The following is a 15786-nucleotide window of genomic DNA, read 5'->3' on the forward strand; positions in this document are numbered from 1 at the left end:
TTTTAGAGTTATGTCAAGCTTTTCTGTTTGCACAAGAACTTTTAAATATGGGGTGTTTTTTTTGTTTGTTTCTTACATAGAAGTAGGGTAGAACATAAACACTTTCAAATAGTAACAGTTTACAGTGCCTTCCCCAAGACTTTGTAGATGTTTGTGACTAAAATTGTTCTTGAAATACAACATGGTCAGAAAGTAGTCCCTAATGTCCTAGGAAGTGCTTTTGTTTAGGCAAGCAAACCTTGTATCCCCAAAGCAAATGCAAAATTATTAGTGGTAATAATGACAGTCAAAATGCCTTTGACTTCCTGACTTCTTAAAAGTATCATACTCTGCAAACCTCAATTCAGCCAGCAATCTGGCTAAAGCAGATATTGTTCCATTAGTGAGGAAATATGGTGCTCCTAAGAGATTCAACTCTAAAAAACACACGTCTATTCATCTGTCCTTTTCATGTCAGTCAGTAACAGCTCGTAGTCTGATGTAGGGAAAGAAAAGAGGTCTTTGGATTGAATTTAATAGTCAGCATCCCTGATAGGTACCACACAGAAGGCTAATAGTCATCTGGCATCCCTTTTTCCTAATCATCTTCAAAATTGTATTGAGTCTGTGACTGTTCAAAGACTGGGGAACCCTTCGAGCAATGTCCTGGGGAGCTGCATACTCTCACCCTGAGGACTTCAGCCTCAACATTCCTGGTTTAGCCAGTAGCACTTCAACATCATGTGTCTTAACAAATTCATTGAGTTTTTGAGAGTTTCTTCTGCAGTGTCGTTGGATACCACTAGTTGTTTTGCAGTTCGCAACTTGCAGATCTTTTCCTTCTATGTATCAGTTAGGATATCTGTAAATCTATTTGCATTAAATTCCTTACTGATGATCAATGAACTTCACTACAAGTATAGTTGTAACCTTCCTATCTCTCTGAGATAGGTGCTTGACAAGAGCTTAAATGCTGTTAAGGAGTGAAGGAAGAATTCAGTAGCCTAAACATAGGTGATTAGGGTCATTTTAGATACCCTAGAATATTCCTACTTCATCTCCAACTGCTGTTCAGAAAGGTGTTAAGACCTTTTGTGTCTCATGTCATATGTACCAGCATCATGCAGATGGTCTAGAAAGCTCTTTGCTATCTAAAATGAGATGGTTACCATCCTCCCTACACCTTGCATTTACCTGCCTTGAAAGTTAGATTTTTCAGTCACTCTGCTTAGCAGGTCCCTGGGGATATTAGTGTAGGGTGTTTTATTCTCTAGGTTTAAGGAGCCATCAGGAGAAACCACTCTTGTCCTGACTCACTCTGCAGAGCATAGGTGAGGTCAGTGCTCTACTGTCCATCACCAAGAACCTTAACTTTCTCAAGAAGGAATTCCAAGTGTAAAGACCTATTTCACACTTCAGTCTTACTGAAGAACATCAGCAAGGGGCTTGTTGCAACACCTTGTGCTACCATGCTTCCACATGCACAATGAGGTTAGATCAGTCCAGCAGCTGGCAGGGTGTAATTTCACAGAATCACAGAATCACGGAATGGGTAAGGTTGGAAGGGACCTCCAGAGATCACCTAGTCCAACCACCCTGCTCAAGCAGGATCACCTAGAGCACATTGAGCAGGATGGCATCCAGGCAGGTTTTGAATATCTCCAAAGAAGGAGATTCCACAGCCTCTCTGGGCAGCCTGTTCCAGTGCTCTGTCACCCAAACCATAAAGAAGTTCTCCCTCATATGGTGATGAAACCTCCTGTGGTTCAATTTATACCCGTTACCCCTTGGCCTATCACTGGCTACCACTGAGAAGAGTTTGGCCCCAGCCTCTTTATGTTGTCCCCTCAGGTATTTGTAGGGATTGATGAGATCCCCTCTCAATCTCCTCTAGGCTAAACAGGCCCAGCTCACTTATAGGACAGATGCTCCAATCCCTGAATCATCTTTGTGGCTCTTCGCTGTACTCTCTCTAGATGTTCTACATCCCTCTGGTACCAGGGAGCCCAGAACTGCACACAGTATTCCAGGTGTGGCCTCACCAGGGCTGAGTAGAGGGGAGGATCACCTCTCTCCACCTTCTTTCCGCATTCCTCCTAATGCAGGCTAGGATCCCATTGGCCTTCTTGGCCACAAGGGCACACTGCTGGCTCATGGTTAACTTGCTGTCCACTACTACCCCCAGGTCCCTCTTCTCGGAGCTGCTCTCCAGCAGGTCAGCCCCCAGCCTGTACTGGTGTTTGGGGTTGTTCCCCCCCAGGTGCAGGACCCTGTACTTGCCCATGTCGAACCTCATGAGGTTCCTCTCTGCCCAAATCTCCAGCCTGTCCAGGTCCCTCTGAACAGCCACACAGGCCTCTGGTGTCTCAGCCACTCCTCCCAGCTTTGTGTCATCTGCAAACTTGTGGAGAGCGCACCGTGTCCCTTCATCCAGGTCGTTGATGAATAAGTTCAACAACACTGGACCCAGTACTGACCCCTGGGGGGCACCAATAGCCACTGGCCTCCAACTAGATTTGGCACTGTGAGTGCAACCCTCTGAGCTCTGCCACCCATCCAGTTCTCAATCCAGCCCACTGTCCACTCATGGATCCCAGACTTCTGGAGCTTGCCCAGGAGGATGTCATGGGAGACAGTGTTGAAAGCCTTGCTGAAGTCAAGGTAGACAACATCAACTGTTCTCCCCTCATCCATCCAGTGAATCATCTCATTGCAGAAGGCTATCAGGTTGGTTAAATATTGACTTCCCCTTGAGGAATCTGTTGACTGCACCTGATCCACATGCTTAGAGTTGGCCTCAAGGATGAGCTGCTCCATTACCTTTCCAGGGATAGAGGTAAGGCTGACTGGCCTGTAGTTGCCTTGGTCTTCCTTCTTGAAGACTGGATTAATGTTGGCTTTCTTCCAGTCCTCAGGCACCTCTTCTGTTCTCCAAGACCTTTTAAAGATAATAGAGAGAGGCTCACCAGTTCCCTCAGCACCCTCAGGAGCATCCCATTGGGGCCCATAGATCTGTGGGTGTCTAGCTTGCCTAAATAACCTCTAACCCAATCCTCTTCAACCAGGGGAAAGTCTTCCTCTCTCCAGGTTTTCTCTCATTTCCAGGCTTGGTAGTACATGGGGGCTAGCCTTAGCAGTGAAGACTGAAGCAAAGAAGGCATTCAGTGACTGCGCCTTCTCTGTATCCGCCGTCACCGAGGCACCCGCCTCATTTAGCAGTGCACCCATATTTTTCTTAGTTTTCCTTTTGTTGCTGATGTATTTGAAGAAGCCCTTCTTGTTATCCTTGATGTCTCTTGCTAAATTTAATTGTAACTGGGCCTTGGCCTTCCTCATTGCATCCCTGTGTTCTCTGACAATGTTCCTATAGTCCATCCAAGGAGTCTGTCTCTTCTTCCACATCATGTACACTTTTTTCTTCTGTTTAAGTTTTCCGAAGAGCTCCATGCCCATCCATGCAGGTCTCCTGCACCCCTGGCTTGACTTCTTTCTTGTAGGAATGCACTGATCCTGAGCTTGGAGGAAGTGGTGCTTGAATGTTAGCCAACTCTCCTGGACCCCCTTTCCCTCTAGGGCCCTGGCCCAGGGGATTCTTCCAATTAGGTCCCTGAAGAGGTCAAAGTTAGCTCTCTTCAAGTCCTTCCCTGAGGGATGGACCTTTGAAACAATGTTGTATGACTGTGGACTCTGGCAACTGGCACCTTCTGCCATGGTTATGGACTTAACTGGACTCCTCAGCTAAAGGATCTCCGTCAGCCATGGCTTCATATAATGCAGAGAAGCTGCAAGCCACTCATATGTCTAAACAGGATGCTTTTTCTTTTCTTCTGGTACTATTTCACAAGTCCTACTGCTTATACTGTGGACCACTCCTATGAATATATTATCTGAAAGACATCAAGGCTTTCATGGAGCCAGGGCCTGATGTAGAACAAGAATGTTGTGACTTTGTATCTCATGGACTTCATTAGATTTTTGTGGACTGAAGCTCTCCAGCAGCTCTTTAGCAAATCTGTGCCCAAACCAGAGAAATCTACTTTTAAGAGGTACCAAACAAATTGGAATTTCTTTCTTTGCAATCCCTTTGGCATTTCTATTCCAGCTGCCTTTCACTAGTCCTTGAAGGAGTCTCTCAGGTCTCTTAGAATTTGGCTGCCTTATTCTGGTATCGTCCCCCAGTTGAAAACTGGTCGATGCTTTTGTTCCTCTTGTACCGAGGTTTTCAAAAGGCCTTAGTCATGCACCTTTGCTATAAAAGCAACTGCTCCTTCCTGGGGTTGAATATAATGCCTCTTCCTTTGAATCAATGTTCACTGTGTCATCTTTTTATAAAGCAGTGATTTTTGGTAAGCTCACCCCAGGGAAATTCACCCTGAACGTTCTCGATACGCTGCCTGCTGTTCAGGCAGCTCCTGTTTGCTCAGTTGTATTTTTCCTTGTGACTCTCGTGCAGAGGCTCAGCTGCATGTGCTGGATATTCTTAGGGCTCTTCCCTTTTATCCTTCCAGAACAAAGTAATTTTCTAAATCACCCGGACTTTTTGTGGCTTTTGGTGATACATCTGAAGTAATGCTGTTGCCTCTCAAATGCTGTGTGGATTACAAAGTATGCTGCAGTTTTCTATACATTAACTTAACTATTTCTTCTCCCTGTTATATCTGTGTCAGAACCAAGCCAGTACTGAACTGTACTGAACTTCTGCATACAGTGCTGGGTGGGTAGGTCCCACTGTTTGTCCTTATAATTTTGTCGTTTCTCAGATACTTGTGTGCCATGTGTCATTTTACACCTGTTAAAAGTACCAAACGTTGATAGTGAGAGGTCCCAGAGCCCATTCTGCAGACCCTCTCTAAAATGATTTTATACCCATTTTTTTCATGAAGTTTCTCATTTGTTTGAATCAGCAAAATTAAAATGAATTAATTATTTGCAGGGGAATCTTTCTTTCCTGAACAATAGTAGACTAGCAAAATTTCTTTTTCTTTCTGGCAGAGATTTTGTAGAAGAAAAGCTTGGCAGTAAATATGTGGTAGGGAGATCCCTGGATTTTGCAACATCCTTTGAGGAATCAGGACCTGCAACCCCAATGTTTTTTATCCTGTCTCCAGGAGTTGACCCACTGAAGGATGTGGAGAAACAAGGTAAATAAATCATGTCTGTAAGCATACCACAGAATTGTGTTCTATCTTCTCCGTAATTATCTTGGCATGACATTTTATTATTTTTTTTTCTCATCTGTTTGTAGATAATGGAGTAATCTGGTAAAAACAGATAATTGTGAGACAATGTGATTGTTTCTTTTTTCTTTCTTTTTTTTTTTTTTTTTTGTAAATAAAGACTTTTGGATTTTCATCTAAAGTTTAATTTAAACTTGTCTCTTTCCTGCAATGCTGAGATTCCCAGTGTGGTTCACACAGCAACGATCTCTGAGTTGGTCTTGTACACAACCTATAATTTACATCAGAGATATCTAATACGCTGTCAGATAGCTAAAAATAAGCAACAGCTCCTTGTAACATTCTGCTGGTTAGTGGCAGAGTTTCTAGTTTTTAATCCCATCCTTCCTGAGTGGTTTTTGGTGTGGATGTTATGATGTAGTGCTGTCAGCTGGCTTCATAGCCCAAGTGGCATCTCTGAATTGCCTTGTTTGAGAAGCCAGTGATTGCCGTGGAACACCAAGTGCTGTAGTCAGTGCCTGTGCTCTGAAGCTACCAACATACAGAATTTTGCTTCAGGTCTCAGCTCCACTGTGAATGCATTACGGTTTTCAGCCTGAACATGGCAATTACAGTACATCAGGAAATGGGGTCAGCTTCTCACTGGACCACTGCCAAATTGAGGTCACTGCAGTCAGTTCTTTTGAGACTGTTGCAGCAGAGGAGCTCCATCCTTCTGGAGCAGAGGGCCAGATACCCTTGGGTATTTCTTTAGGGCTGCTCCGGGTTTCCACTGTGCTCATCGGATGTCTTTTCTCCCTTTCTCCTTTTCCAGTCATGCATTTCTCACATCTCTAAGACCGTTGCTCCTGGTCAAGCCCCAGTGCTAACGTACATCTAAACTGTATGAATTACATATCAGATGATCAGTAGAGCTGTTGGCCAGTTTTTAGCAGGCAGGTCTTTAGACTAAACCTCAGCAGGGCTGGCAGCCCCAGCAGAGTCACCAGTAACACAGAACTAAACCATCATTCAGGTGAGAGGTGGCTGACCACTTCCTTCTTGAGCTGTGGGTTCATTTTCCTCTCCGTGATGCACATTCTGGGTCCTCCCAAATAATGTCCAAGTCAGACCCAGGCCAGATGGTGGTATTTGGTCATGGGCAGCTCCTGGGCTTTGCACTGTGTTTTGGTCTCTTTCTGCCCTGGTATCAGGTCTCATTACTGTGAATAGAAGGGGACCCCATGAGGAAGGTGTTGTCTTGTGCCTGTCTTCCCGTTGGAGCCACACTGGTGATCCGGTCTCTCCTGTGATATTTTCTTGTACGGGAGATCGAGCGCTAAAATCCAGCCACAAGTGGTTTAATCGGAATTGTAAAGATATGTGTAGTTGAGTACCTGGGGTTAGTCAGCTAGAAAAGTTACAGCTAGTGTAAGTGAAAAAAATAGACAAACTGAAGCCATTGCTTAAGTGCAGCTACACTAGCCTTCAAGTCTGCCTCGCTGGGGTTTGGTCCATATTCATTTTTCAGTATTTTCTCTGCCCTTCATTAAGTTTTATTGAAGTGCATGTCTGGCTTGATAAGGCTTTTGAGTGGAGGATGACTTCTTCCAGATGCTGCCCTCTCATGGGGCCTTTCCTTTGCAATATGGGGAGGACCCTGAAGCAAACACTGTTGGTCTCGGAAAGCTTCCCGTGTCCCTGCTGAGGACAGCCTACCTGCCCTGTGCCCTCTCCTCTCCCCACCAGCAAGGAGGAAGTCTGGCATCATCTTTCGTGAGGCAGACGGTGAAGGCTCACCGTGTGTCCCTCTGCAGTCCATTCCCATCCATGATGGGGAAATAACAACTGTGTTTTGTTTACATTATTAACCACCTGGTTTAGGGCGGTACCTACCTTCTGTAAATTTGCCCCATCCCTTCTTGAGAGGGTGAGTCCTGAGGGCAGAGTTACTCTGTGAGGAGTGGATCAGCAGCTCTCAAAGTTGGTAGCAACCAGAGATGGTGAGAAAGAAATAGTGGAAGTTCTCAAATATGGGTAATGCTCTGTCCTAGGGGTTTTTCTGTAGTAAGGCTAAGCAGAAAACCTGAGCAACTGGAAGGGTTTGGATGTTTATATATCACCATCTGTTTCCAATCTTGTACCAAGAGCTGCATCCTCAGTCTTGTTAGACAAATCTTTTCCTTGTTTTACTATAAAACTTATCTGCTTTCAGCAGGAATTAAGGGTGCGTGTGCTGTCTGCCTGTAGAGATACGTGTAGTCAACGCCAAGAGATCAGCACATGGGGGCTCCCTGGCTGTGCTGAATGCATCCTGCCACACTGCGTGGTGCCAGTGTGGACGTTTGTGGGGTTGCTTCCCTGCGGGAGCAAAACGCAGTGCTCATCCTCCAAAGGAGGAGCCCAGAGGAGCATCAGGGACAAAATGAAGAAACACTAAATAGCTGCAATCCTTCCTACAGAGCAGCATATTAAAATATATGGTCTTTGGGGTTCCCACCATGCACTGTGTGGGCCCCGGTGCGTGAGATGGTCTGCAGTGGTCCTGCAGGTCCTGGAGCACCCTTTCTGATGGGCTCTGCTGCAGCCCGCCAGCCATGGGCCTTCCTACAAGCATAGTGGTACAACTGGTGGCATCTACACACAGCCAAAATCCAAGATGAAAACAGAAGGGTGGCTGATTCCTAAATCTGAGAAACCTGGGAGCCTTGGTCTAGGTCACAAGACTCTCACACAGATTTTGTTTCTGCTGCCTGCTCAAAACCAAAAGGGTTCCTAACCTCACTGCTGGTTTGAGCATGCATTCTCGTGGCACATTTCCCCACTGAACGATATCTTGTTCAAAGACTATTTAATCAGCAGGAAATGATTTTAATTTCTACCACTGTAAAATATGTTTTTATACAAGGTTGCAGGGGAATAGTGTTCTTTAAACAAGAGGCACTTTGTAATAATGTACCTTTGTGTTGATGCTGCTCTGCAATTAAAAGTAGTTTGGAAGAAGCCACTGCTGTTTTCAGTGCTTTGGCAAGGAGTGTGTGAGAGACAAGATAACTCTTGTAAGAAGTGTGATAGCTCTTCTGTGAGGGTTTTTGATAAGGCTGAACTCAGCCAGGCTGCTGCTGCCTGAGCTCGGCTGTGCTGCATGCCATTCCAGTTAAAAAGTGCTGAACATTGCTTTTTTTTTTTTTTTTTTTTTTTAGGGAAAAAACTTGGTTACACATTTAACAACAGGAATTTCCACAATGTCTCCCTTGGACAAGGTCAAGAGGTAGTTGCTGAACAAGCTCTAGATTTGGCTGCAAAGGAGGGTCACTGGGTCATCCTTCAGGTACGGTGTCTTTGGAAACAGCTCTGCCATCCTCCCGGGTTCCCTGGCACTGATCGAATTAACAAGGGCTGGCTATCATGCCAGTCTGGTGGGGGATGGGACAAAGCATTATCTGCATGTTCAAAACTGCCAGTTTCCACCTGTTTCTTGCTGTTATCTATTGTTTTTATCAGACTTTATCTTGGTTCTCTTGCTCTTGAGCCCTCAATGGAGTGTGTAGTTGCAGGGAGTCCTCTGAGAGAAGGTTGTGCTACACCTGACTGTGGTTTTATTTGCTCCACAAATACATTAAGAGCTGTTCCTGAGAGCTGTTAGATGGGTTCTCTTTTGACCGTTCAAAACCTGCAATGTATTTAAATGAGCAAAAAGAATGTGTGCTCTGCCGCAGGAAAGGCAGAGGCTGTCTGCAGTGGAGCTGTTGCCTTTATGCATCCCAAAACAGGTAGATGCTTAAAGCCGTCTTCAGAACTCCGCAAAATGTTGCCAAGTGTTTTAGGGTGCAAGGGGAGTTCTGTCTTCACCACATGCTCTCTGGAGTCACTTATTCTGTGAGTGCTTTGGTTTGCTAATATGCAATCAGTGATACCAGCTTTCTTTGCAGGTCTTGGGAATCCCTTTGATTTCCTTGATGTGGATTTTATAAACATTTATTATCACTGAATTGTTTGTATAAGGTTTAGGTTAAGACAATGCTTGGAGTCCTGATCTGAGCCTACGGGCCTGATTTTGGATTTAAATTAATGCCACTGATGTTTTGATCTTTCTTCATGCTCTTGCTGCAAGCTTCCTCCAAGGCAGACAATTCTGAGCTTTTCCAGAGCTCTTAACATAGACAGCTGCAATGCTAGCCTCCGCCTTTGAGATGGTGGTGAAACTAAGCAGCTTTATAAAATGTCTTCCATTCAGTACTGCAAAGTGAACATCTTTTCTTTTCTCTCTTCTCTTCTCTTCTCTTCTCTTCTCTTCTCTTCTCTTCTCTTCTCTTCTCTTCTCTTCTCTTCTCTTCTCTTCTCTTCTCTTCTCTTCTCTTCTCTTCTCTTCTCTTCTCTTCTCTTCTCTTCTCTTCTCTTCTCTTCTCTTCTCTTCTCTTCTCTTCTCTTCTCTTCTCTTCTCTTCTCTTCTCTTCTCTTCTCTTCTCTTCTCTTCTCTTCTCTTCTCTTCTCTTCTCTTCTCTTCTCTTCTCTTCTCTTCTCTTCTCTTCTCTTCTCTTCTCTTCTCTTCTCTTCTCTTCTCTTCTCTTCTCTTCTCTTCTCTTCTCTTCTCTTTTTCTTTTTCCCTCTAATGGGGAGTAGTTGCTGTATAGGATCTCTTTTAACGTCAGTGACCATGTCTGTTGATTCAGTGCTAGCAGATGAGTAGTGTGGGCCTCAGTGTTTTTGTTTCACCCATTCACATCTCTGGCAGGCAGAGCAATCAGTAAAAGGTCTCAGTGGACACTGAATGTTCAATCAGAAGAGCTGCAGAAATGAGATTTGTATGAAAGAAGGATTTTGATGGTCGAGCTAACTGGCTTTCCAGCAACACCTGCCAAGTGTGACTATCTCCAGTGGCACAGAGCAGACAGGCTCCCCTGGGAGCTGACAGAAGAGTTTAATGCAGCTGGCTGCTGGCAGGTTTTGAAGCAAACTGCATGAGGCAAACTCAGGGGGCATGGCAGTGGTGGCGAGGACAGGCTGCTGGATGCCAGCGCTGGGTCTCGCTGGGGTCAGTCAGTCACCTGGGATTTTCTCTGCTGTGGTCACAAAACTGATAAAACTTCATACACATAGACATCCTAGTACAATGTTGTGATTGGTTTAGCAGAAAGTAATGTAGACAAGACTGATTCAAAACAGAGATCAGAGCTCTTTCTTCGTGTTCTCGTAGTCACCAACCTTCTGAGCAATCCAGGCAGGGCCCCACGGGGAGGTGGGTGTCGTGCGTTGGTTCACTCTCAGGACAGACTTGGGAACATCAAGCGGGTGTTTGAGGCAGGCAGTACCATTTCTCTCCAGTTTCTGCCTTTGGTGTGTTGGTTAGGCATGTGGAGTGACAACAGGGCAATGGATCTTACCTGTCAGACAGAAGGGCCAAGCTGCTCCACTCCAGACTGTGCCACCGTATTTCACTTCACGCCCCCATTTCTTTCCAAGGCTTTGATCTTTATGTAAAATGAGGAGAAGGGAAGGGAGAGCAGGCTGAGGTGCTAAATAGGTATTCCCTAAATTGGGCGGGTTGGTCTCAACTCTTTTGTGGTCAGCAGAAATCCATCTGAAATCAGATGGCCCTCTGGGCAAACTTTTTTGCAAGGTTGAACAAATGTTTTTTTTGAGGCTGAAATGCTGACCACTCCAGATATTGATAAATCAGTATCCAAACTCATCACAGCAGGAATGAATGAGAATCCCACAAAGGAGTCTCCTGTTGTTTTAGTCATAGGTGGATCATGGCAAATATTTGCCATATGGCAGTTTATTTGACAAGGTCTTTCCTTCAAGGTTTTTGATGACAGATACCTTACAGACAGCTTCAGGAGTGTTTGTAGATCAGTTACACAGGACCTGGAACGACACAGACAACTCAATATGCAAAAATGCCCCAGAATTTATAAATCATCACAATAATAATAGGAGAGTGGAACAGAGCAGATTTCAAGAGGCAGTCAGGGTAATTTTACCCACGTTAATCAAACTCATTGTTTGGAGGCTGTATGCCACCCACGGGACAGCTACATGCAGGCTTCCCATTTGCTGTTGAGCAGACAAAAAACAGCTGTTAGGTTCACTTCTGCATTTTATTGTCCACTGATCAACTCTTCAGGTAACGTGGAGTAAAGCTCCCCTGATAACCACTGAACTTGCTGACTCGTATAAACCCATACACACGCTTTCCAAGACAAACACTTGATATGGTCACCTAAATGGCTTTTACGCATGTAGTTCATTACCGGTCTTTGATTGGAACCAGAAATAATGATAGTCAAGTACTATGAGTAATAAAGAGTCGGGGAATTATGTTTGTGGGAATCAGTTGTTAAGGGACATTGAAACAGTTGGGAAGGCCTTGCTGTTTTGCAGCAGCAGGATAACTGTTCTTACGTCAGGAAGGGCTGCTGATGTGGGACTGATCCTTTCTGAGTTGTAATGACTGGCCAGTGTTACCCGCTGAAAGGAAACCAGCATCGTAGAAGGCAAATTAAGGAAAGCAGCATCTGTGTTTCTCCTGGGAACCTGAAAGTTTTTCAGCTCACCCTAAAAATGGAGGTTTCCAGGAATGAGTCATTGGACAAGGCAGAACACCAGAAAGCACCAGTCATTCATTCTCATGGAAAGAAGAGTGTTCTCCTGCTGCAGGGCCTGACCGGTGGGGCTTCCTGATTCTCTAGTACCAGCACTGCCCCTGCCTCCCCTGAGCTGCAGCCCCTTGTCGCGGTGCCTACACCAGTATTATTGGGTGGCACAGGTGATGAGAGAATCAAGTCCATGGATAAAACTGTTTGCTAAAAACACAGATGGTCCAACTGCAGAATAGGAGACTATCTACGGCAAAAGTGCAGCTGCTGCAGGAGGACATAGGACATGTTACCTGAGGGGCACAGAGAAGAACCCCAGCACAAGCCCAGCAGCTACTCTTTTCTGAGTTGTTTGTTGGCATGGAAGAATCAAGGAAGATCTTTGAGCTCCTCTGAAATCCATTTAATATCAGGTTTAGCATCTGGGTCTCCTCAGAAACAGTTCATAGATTTGTAGGGGTTTAAAACATATTTTTCTGGCCATAATAAGAACACAGGATTTTGATCTGGAACTTTCACCTTAGGCAGGTATACCATCTAACCATAGCATGGCATTGAGCTTCCAATGTTGTCTGTCAAATACAATTCGAAGTGTTCATAAAAATTGGTGGAAAGAAGTTTGCTGTGGAGGTGGGACAACAATGAAACTACACCTGAAAAACTGATGAAAGTCTTAGATTTTTCATATTCATTTAGATTTTTGCACAAAATCACATTTTTCTCAAGACTTTTTGTTGCCATAAGAATTTTGGACCTGCCTTTTAGGCAAGCCCTTTTTGTAACCACACTGTGTCAGTCTGTAGTAGAAGATTTAAGGAAAAAGTGTCTTAGCTGAGAAGCTTTCTGAACGCTTGGCGGTGGCTGTAACAGAGCTTACAGAGCATATAAAATGGGGGCTTTTTCATCTGGTGACCCTCCGCAGCAAGTTTCACTACAGAACTGATCTCTGGGGCTGTCAAGCAGCTACACCATACCTGGTTAACGTGTTGCTTGATCATTACAAGATAGAGGCAGCAGCAGAAGTTGATCCTGAAGCAGCAAGAGCAGTTTTTAAGTCTGTATTCAGACTGTGTGGCAAGAGTTGTGGCTGTATGGGTGGGAGAGCTGAGGTGCAGAAGGGAACCTGAGGAGGGTGCACATCTGTTGACTCACCCCACTCCTGAAGGTGTTTAATTCCCATTAGTGGAAATCACGTGCACTAAATATCTCCAGTGCAGACTGAGTGACCATTCCAGAACGTCTTAAAAAAAAAAAAAAAAGTAAAGAAACCAAAGCTAGCCCTTGGCCTCTAAGTTTCAGTTTTGACAAGTTGACATCATCTTCTAAGAAAAATCTACCAGAAGCGTCCTGGCCAGCTTTATTGTGCTCTACTTGGGCCATAGCTCTCTGCTAGCGCCCAGCAGGCAGTAGCCAGCAAAGGTTTGGTCTCTTGTTAGGTCACTAAAATCTGCTAACAGCAGTTCAAATGGTCTTCATCTCCATGCATAAGAAACTGAGACAAAACAAACAAACAAACAACAAAACAAAACAAAAAGCTTTTAAAGCAGATTTTGTCAAGCATGAAACCCCACTGCTTTGGCATGCTGAAAATCCATGAAGAACATCAGGAAAAAAACAGGTAAATGTGAATAAATGCACATATTAGTATCTTACCCCTCCACCACCACCTTAATGTTTCTCTTGGGTTGAAAGAAAATGTAAATAGTGTTTGGATTCTTATTAATAAGGTTGTGAGAAATGCAGGTTCTGTCATGTTACAAGCTGTGGGATACTCTTGCAGGTCATTTACTGAGAAAACAGGTTTTCTTTTCAAGAGTTTCCAAATGCTATATATTTCTTTTGCCCTGAGGAGAAAGAAACTCTCTTTTATTCTTACTTTTTAAGATGTGAGATGGAGTTGCATGCAAACGTTCAGGTGATGGAAACCAGCTCATTTCACAAAGGCTTGTGGTGTGTCATTTGGAAGGGAATAGCCAGCTCGGCCAGAGAAAAGCACTTCCCCTCCTGCAGGTTCACACAGGACTTTTCTGAGAGGTGGATGTGCTTACATGGAGCATCTCTTGCAGATTGTGCAGAGACCTGGGGGTCCTGGGCGTCACACAGGAGGCACATTCAAGCAGGAGGAGATCTGGCAGTTGGACTGAGCATTTGTTTACAGCCTGTCCTCTTGCCTGAGTTTCTCTGAAATACGTGAGGGGTGCCCGGCAGCTGCAGCAGTGTGACCACTGTGCGCAGTGGGGGTCCCAACTAAACTGTGCTGCCACGTGCGGCACCTCCTTGCCGCAGCATTGGGGCTCTTCTGGGCAGAGGGTTGTCACCTCTTGGGCATCCTTCATGTGCATCAATCCCTTGGTTCCTTCATGTTTCCTACCTTCCCAGCTATGTCTTTAGGGCTGGAATGATGGGAAAGCAGCCCACAGTAGGGCATTATCCTTGGAAAGGATGGTGGGGGAGCACAGGCCTGTAGCAGCTTGGTGTTACATGCACAGTTTTACACATACACCAGGTACCACCTTCCTCTCCAAAGCCTTCCATGCATTGGAAGAGGGGTAGCATTCAGTTTTAAAGGGGAGATAGAGCTAATTGTCAGTTTGTTCCTTATGGTAAGTTCTGTGACCTTGGAGGTAGGCAGCAGCCAGGTACCACTGCTAGGAGATAGACCAAGGTCCAGCAGGGCTCTGCTCTCTGCAGCTGACATCTTTCCACCTTGTGGAAAACCCCATACACAGTTGAACAATCTCCTATCTCCCGTGGTGCAGCTGTGTGGAAGATGAGCCCTGCTGCCAGCAGGCCCAGCATGCAGATCCATGCCATTCCTCTAATGGCATCTTCCAAAGTCACTTGTTGTGACTCTCTGGTCCCTGCTTGGAATATTTTGGCTGAGGGAGTCTCGGTGACAGCTCTCTTCCAGGGTTAAAAGACTTTGTGTCCTTGAGGGCTGGCTGTTCAAAACACCCACGCAAACGTACTTTTCTTGAAAACAAGATTTATTAAAAGTAGGAGGAAAATCAGATCAAAGAGAATAATGTGTTCAACTCAGAGGGCTGGATAATCTGTATCCCAGAATATTTAAACAGTGGTGGAAGAAACTATGAATCCATTGCAAGCTTTTGTAATGAATCTGTCAAATCAGAGGCTGCCATCTGACTAGAAAATAACGGATTATTTAGCATATATTTCTAAAACAGGGAGAAATTACTGGAGCAGACTGGTCTTAACTCAGTAATACGCAAAGTTTCAGAACAAACTTTGGAGGGCAAAATAAGTAAGAAATGTAAGTAACAGTAGCAATTGTATTAGGAATTTGCTGAAGATAGATCAGGCCTATCAGATAGTTTGCACTGCAAAGGTTACTGACGTTTTAGAGGAAATAAACGTGCTGGCCCTCCTTGAGCCAGGAAGGTTGGACCGGATTACCTCCAGAGGTCCCTTCCAACCTTGTTCTGTGATTCTCTGAAATGCAGCAGCTCCAATTAATGAGAGCTGTAGTAAGGCTGCAGGTGCCACACAGGAGTGTATCAGCGAAGCTGTAGAAGTTAAATGTTGCCAGCAGAACTCCTAAAGAATAGTCAAGGGACTAGTCTCACTTAAGACATTGCCTTGGCTCAAAAAAAAAAGAATGTGTTAACGGCTTTGCACTGGTATATTATTAAGAGAAGTATTGTCAATACAAATAAAGATTGAAATGTGATACAGGACAACTGGGGCAGACTATAGGCCTGGAGTAGTCCAAATAGGGTGAAATTTAGTAGAACAGAACAAAGTTGTGTGCTCAGGACTAATAGCAAAGGGAAAAAGAGCTGCTTCAGGTAGGAGAAATCCCTGCCGTGAAAACAGCAGGTAGGAACTGAAGTGGAAACTTCTCCTGCTGTCTGAGCAGTGAAGGCCCCTACAGTCTCCCCACAGGTGTGGTAGCAAAGCCTTAACTATTCTCAAGAGGGTGTTTAGTAAGTTTACTGGGGGTCTTGGCATGGATGTTGTATGTCTGATTTCCTGTCTTCCCTGCTGTCCTGATGTGGTAGGCCCTTAACATCGTAGTGTCACTGCTC

General features: G+C 44.8%; 1 protein-coding gene across 1 annotated transcript in view; it reads left to right on the forward strand.

Annotated features, from left to right (window-relative positions):
- DNAH9 (dynein axonemal heavy chain 9) overlaps positions 1–15786 on the forward strand; it is a 198131-nt gene that overhangs the window by 147381 nt on the left and 34964 nt on the right. Inside the window, 2 exon segments of the mRNA XM_066980302.1 lie at positions 4972–5120; positions 8339–8466. Coding sequence (XP_066836403.1) covers positions 4972–5120; positions 8339–8466 — 277 coding nt within the window.

This window comes from Anser cygnoides, chromosome 19 (assembly GCF_040182565.1).
Source record: "Anser cygnoides isolate HZ-2024a breed goose chromosome 19, Taihu_goose_T2T_genome, whole genome shotgun sequence".
NCBI lineage: Eukaryota > Metazoa > Chordata > Aves > Anseriformes > Anatidae > Anser > Anser cygnoides.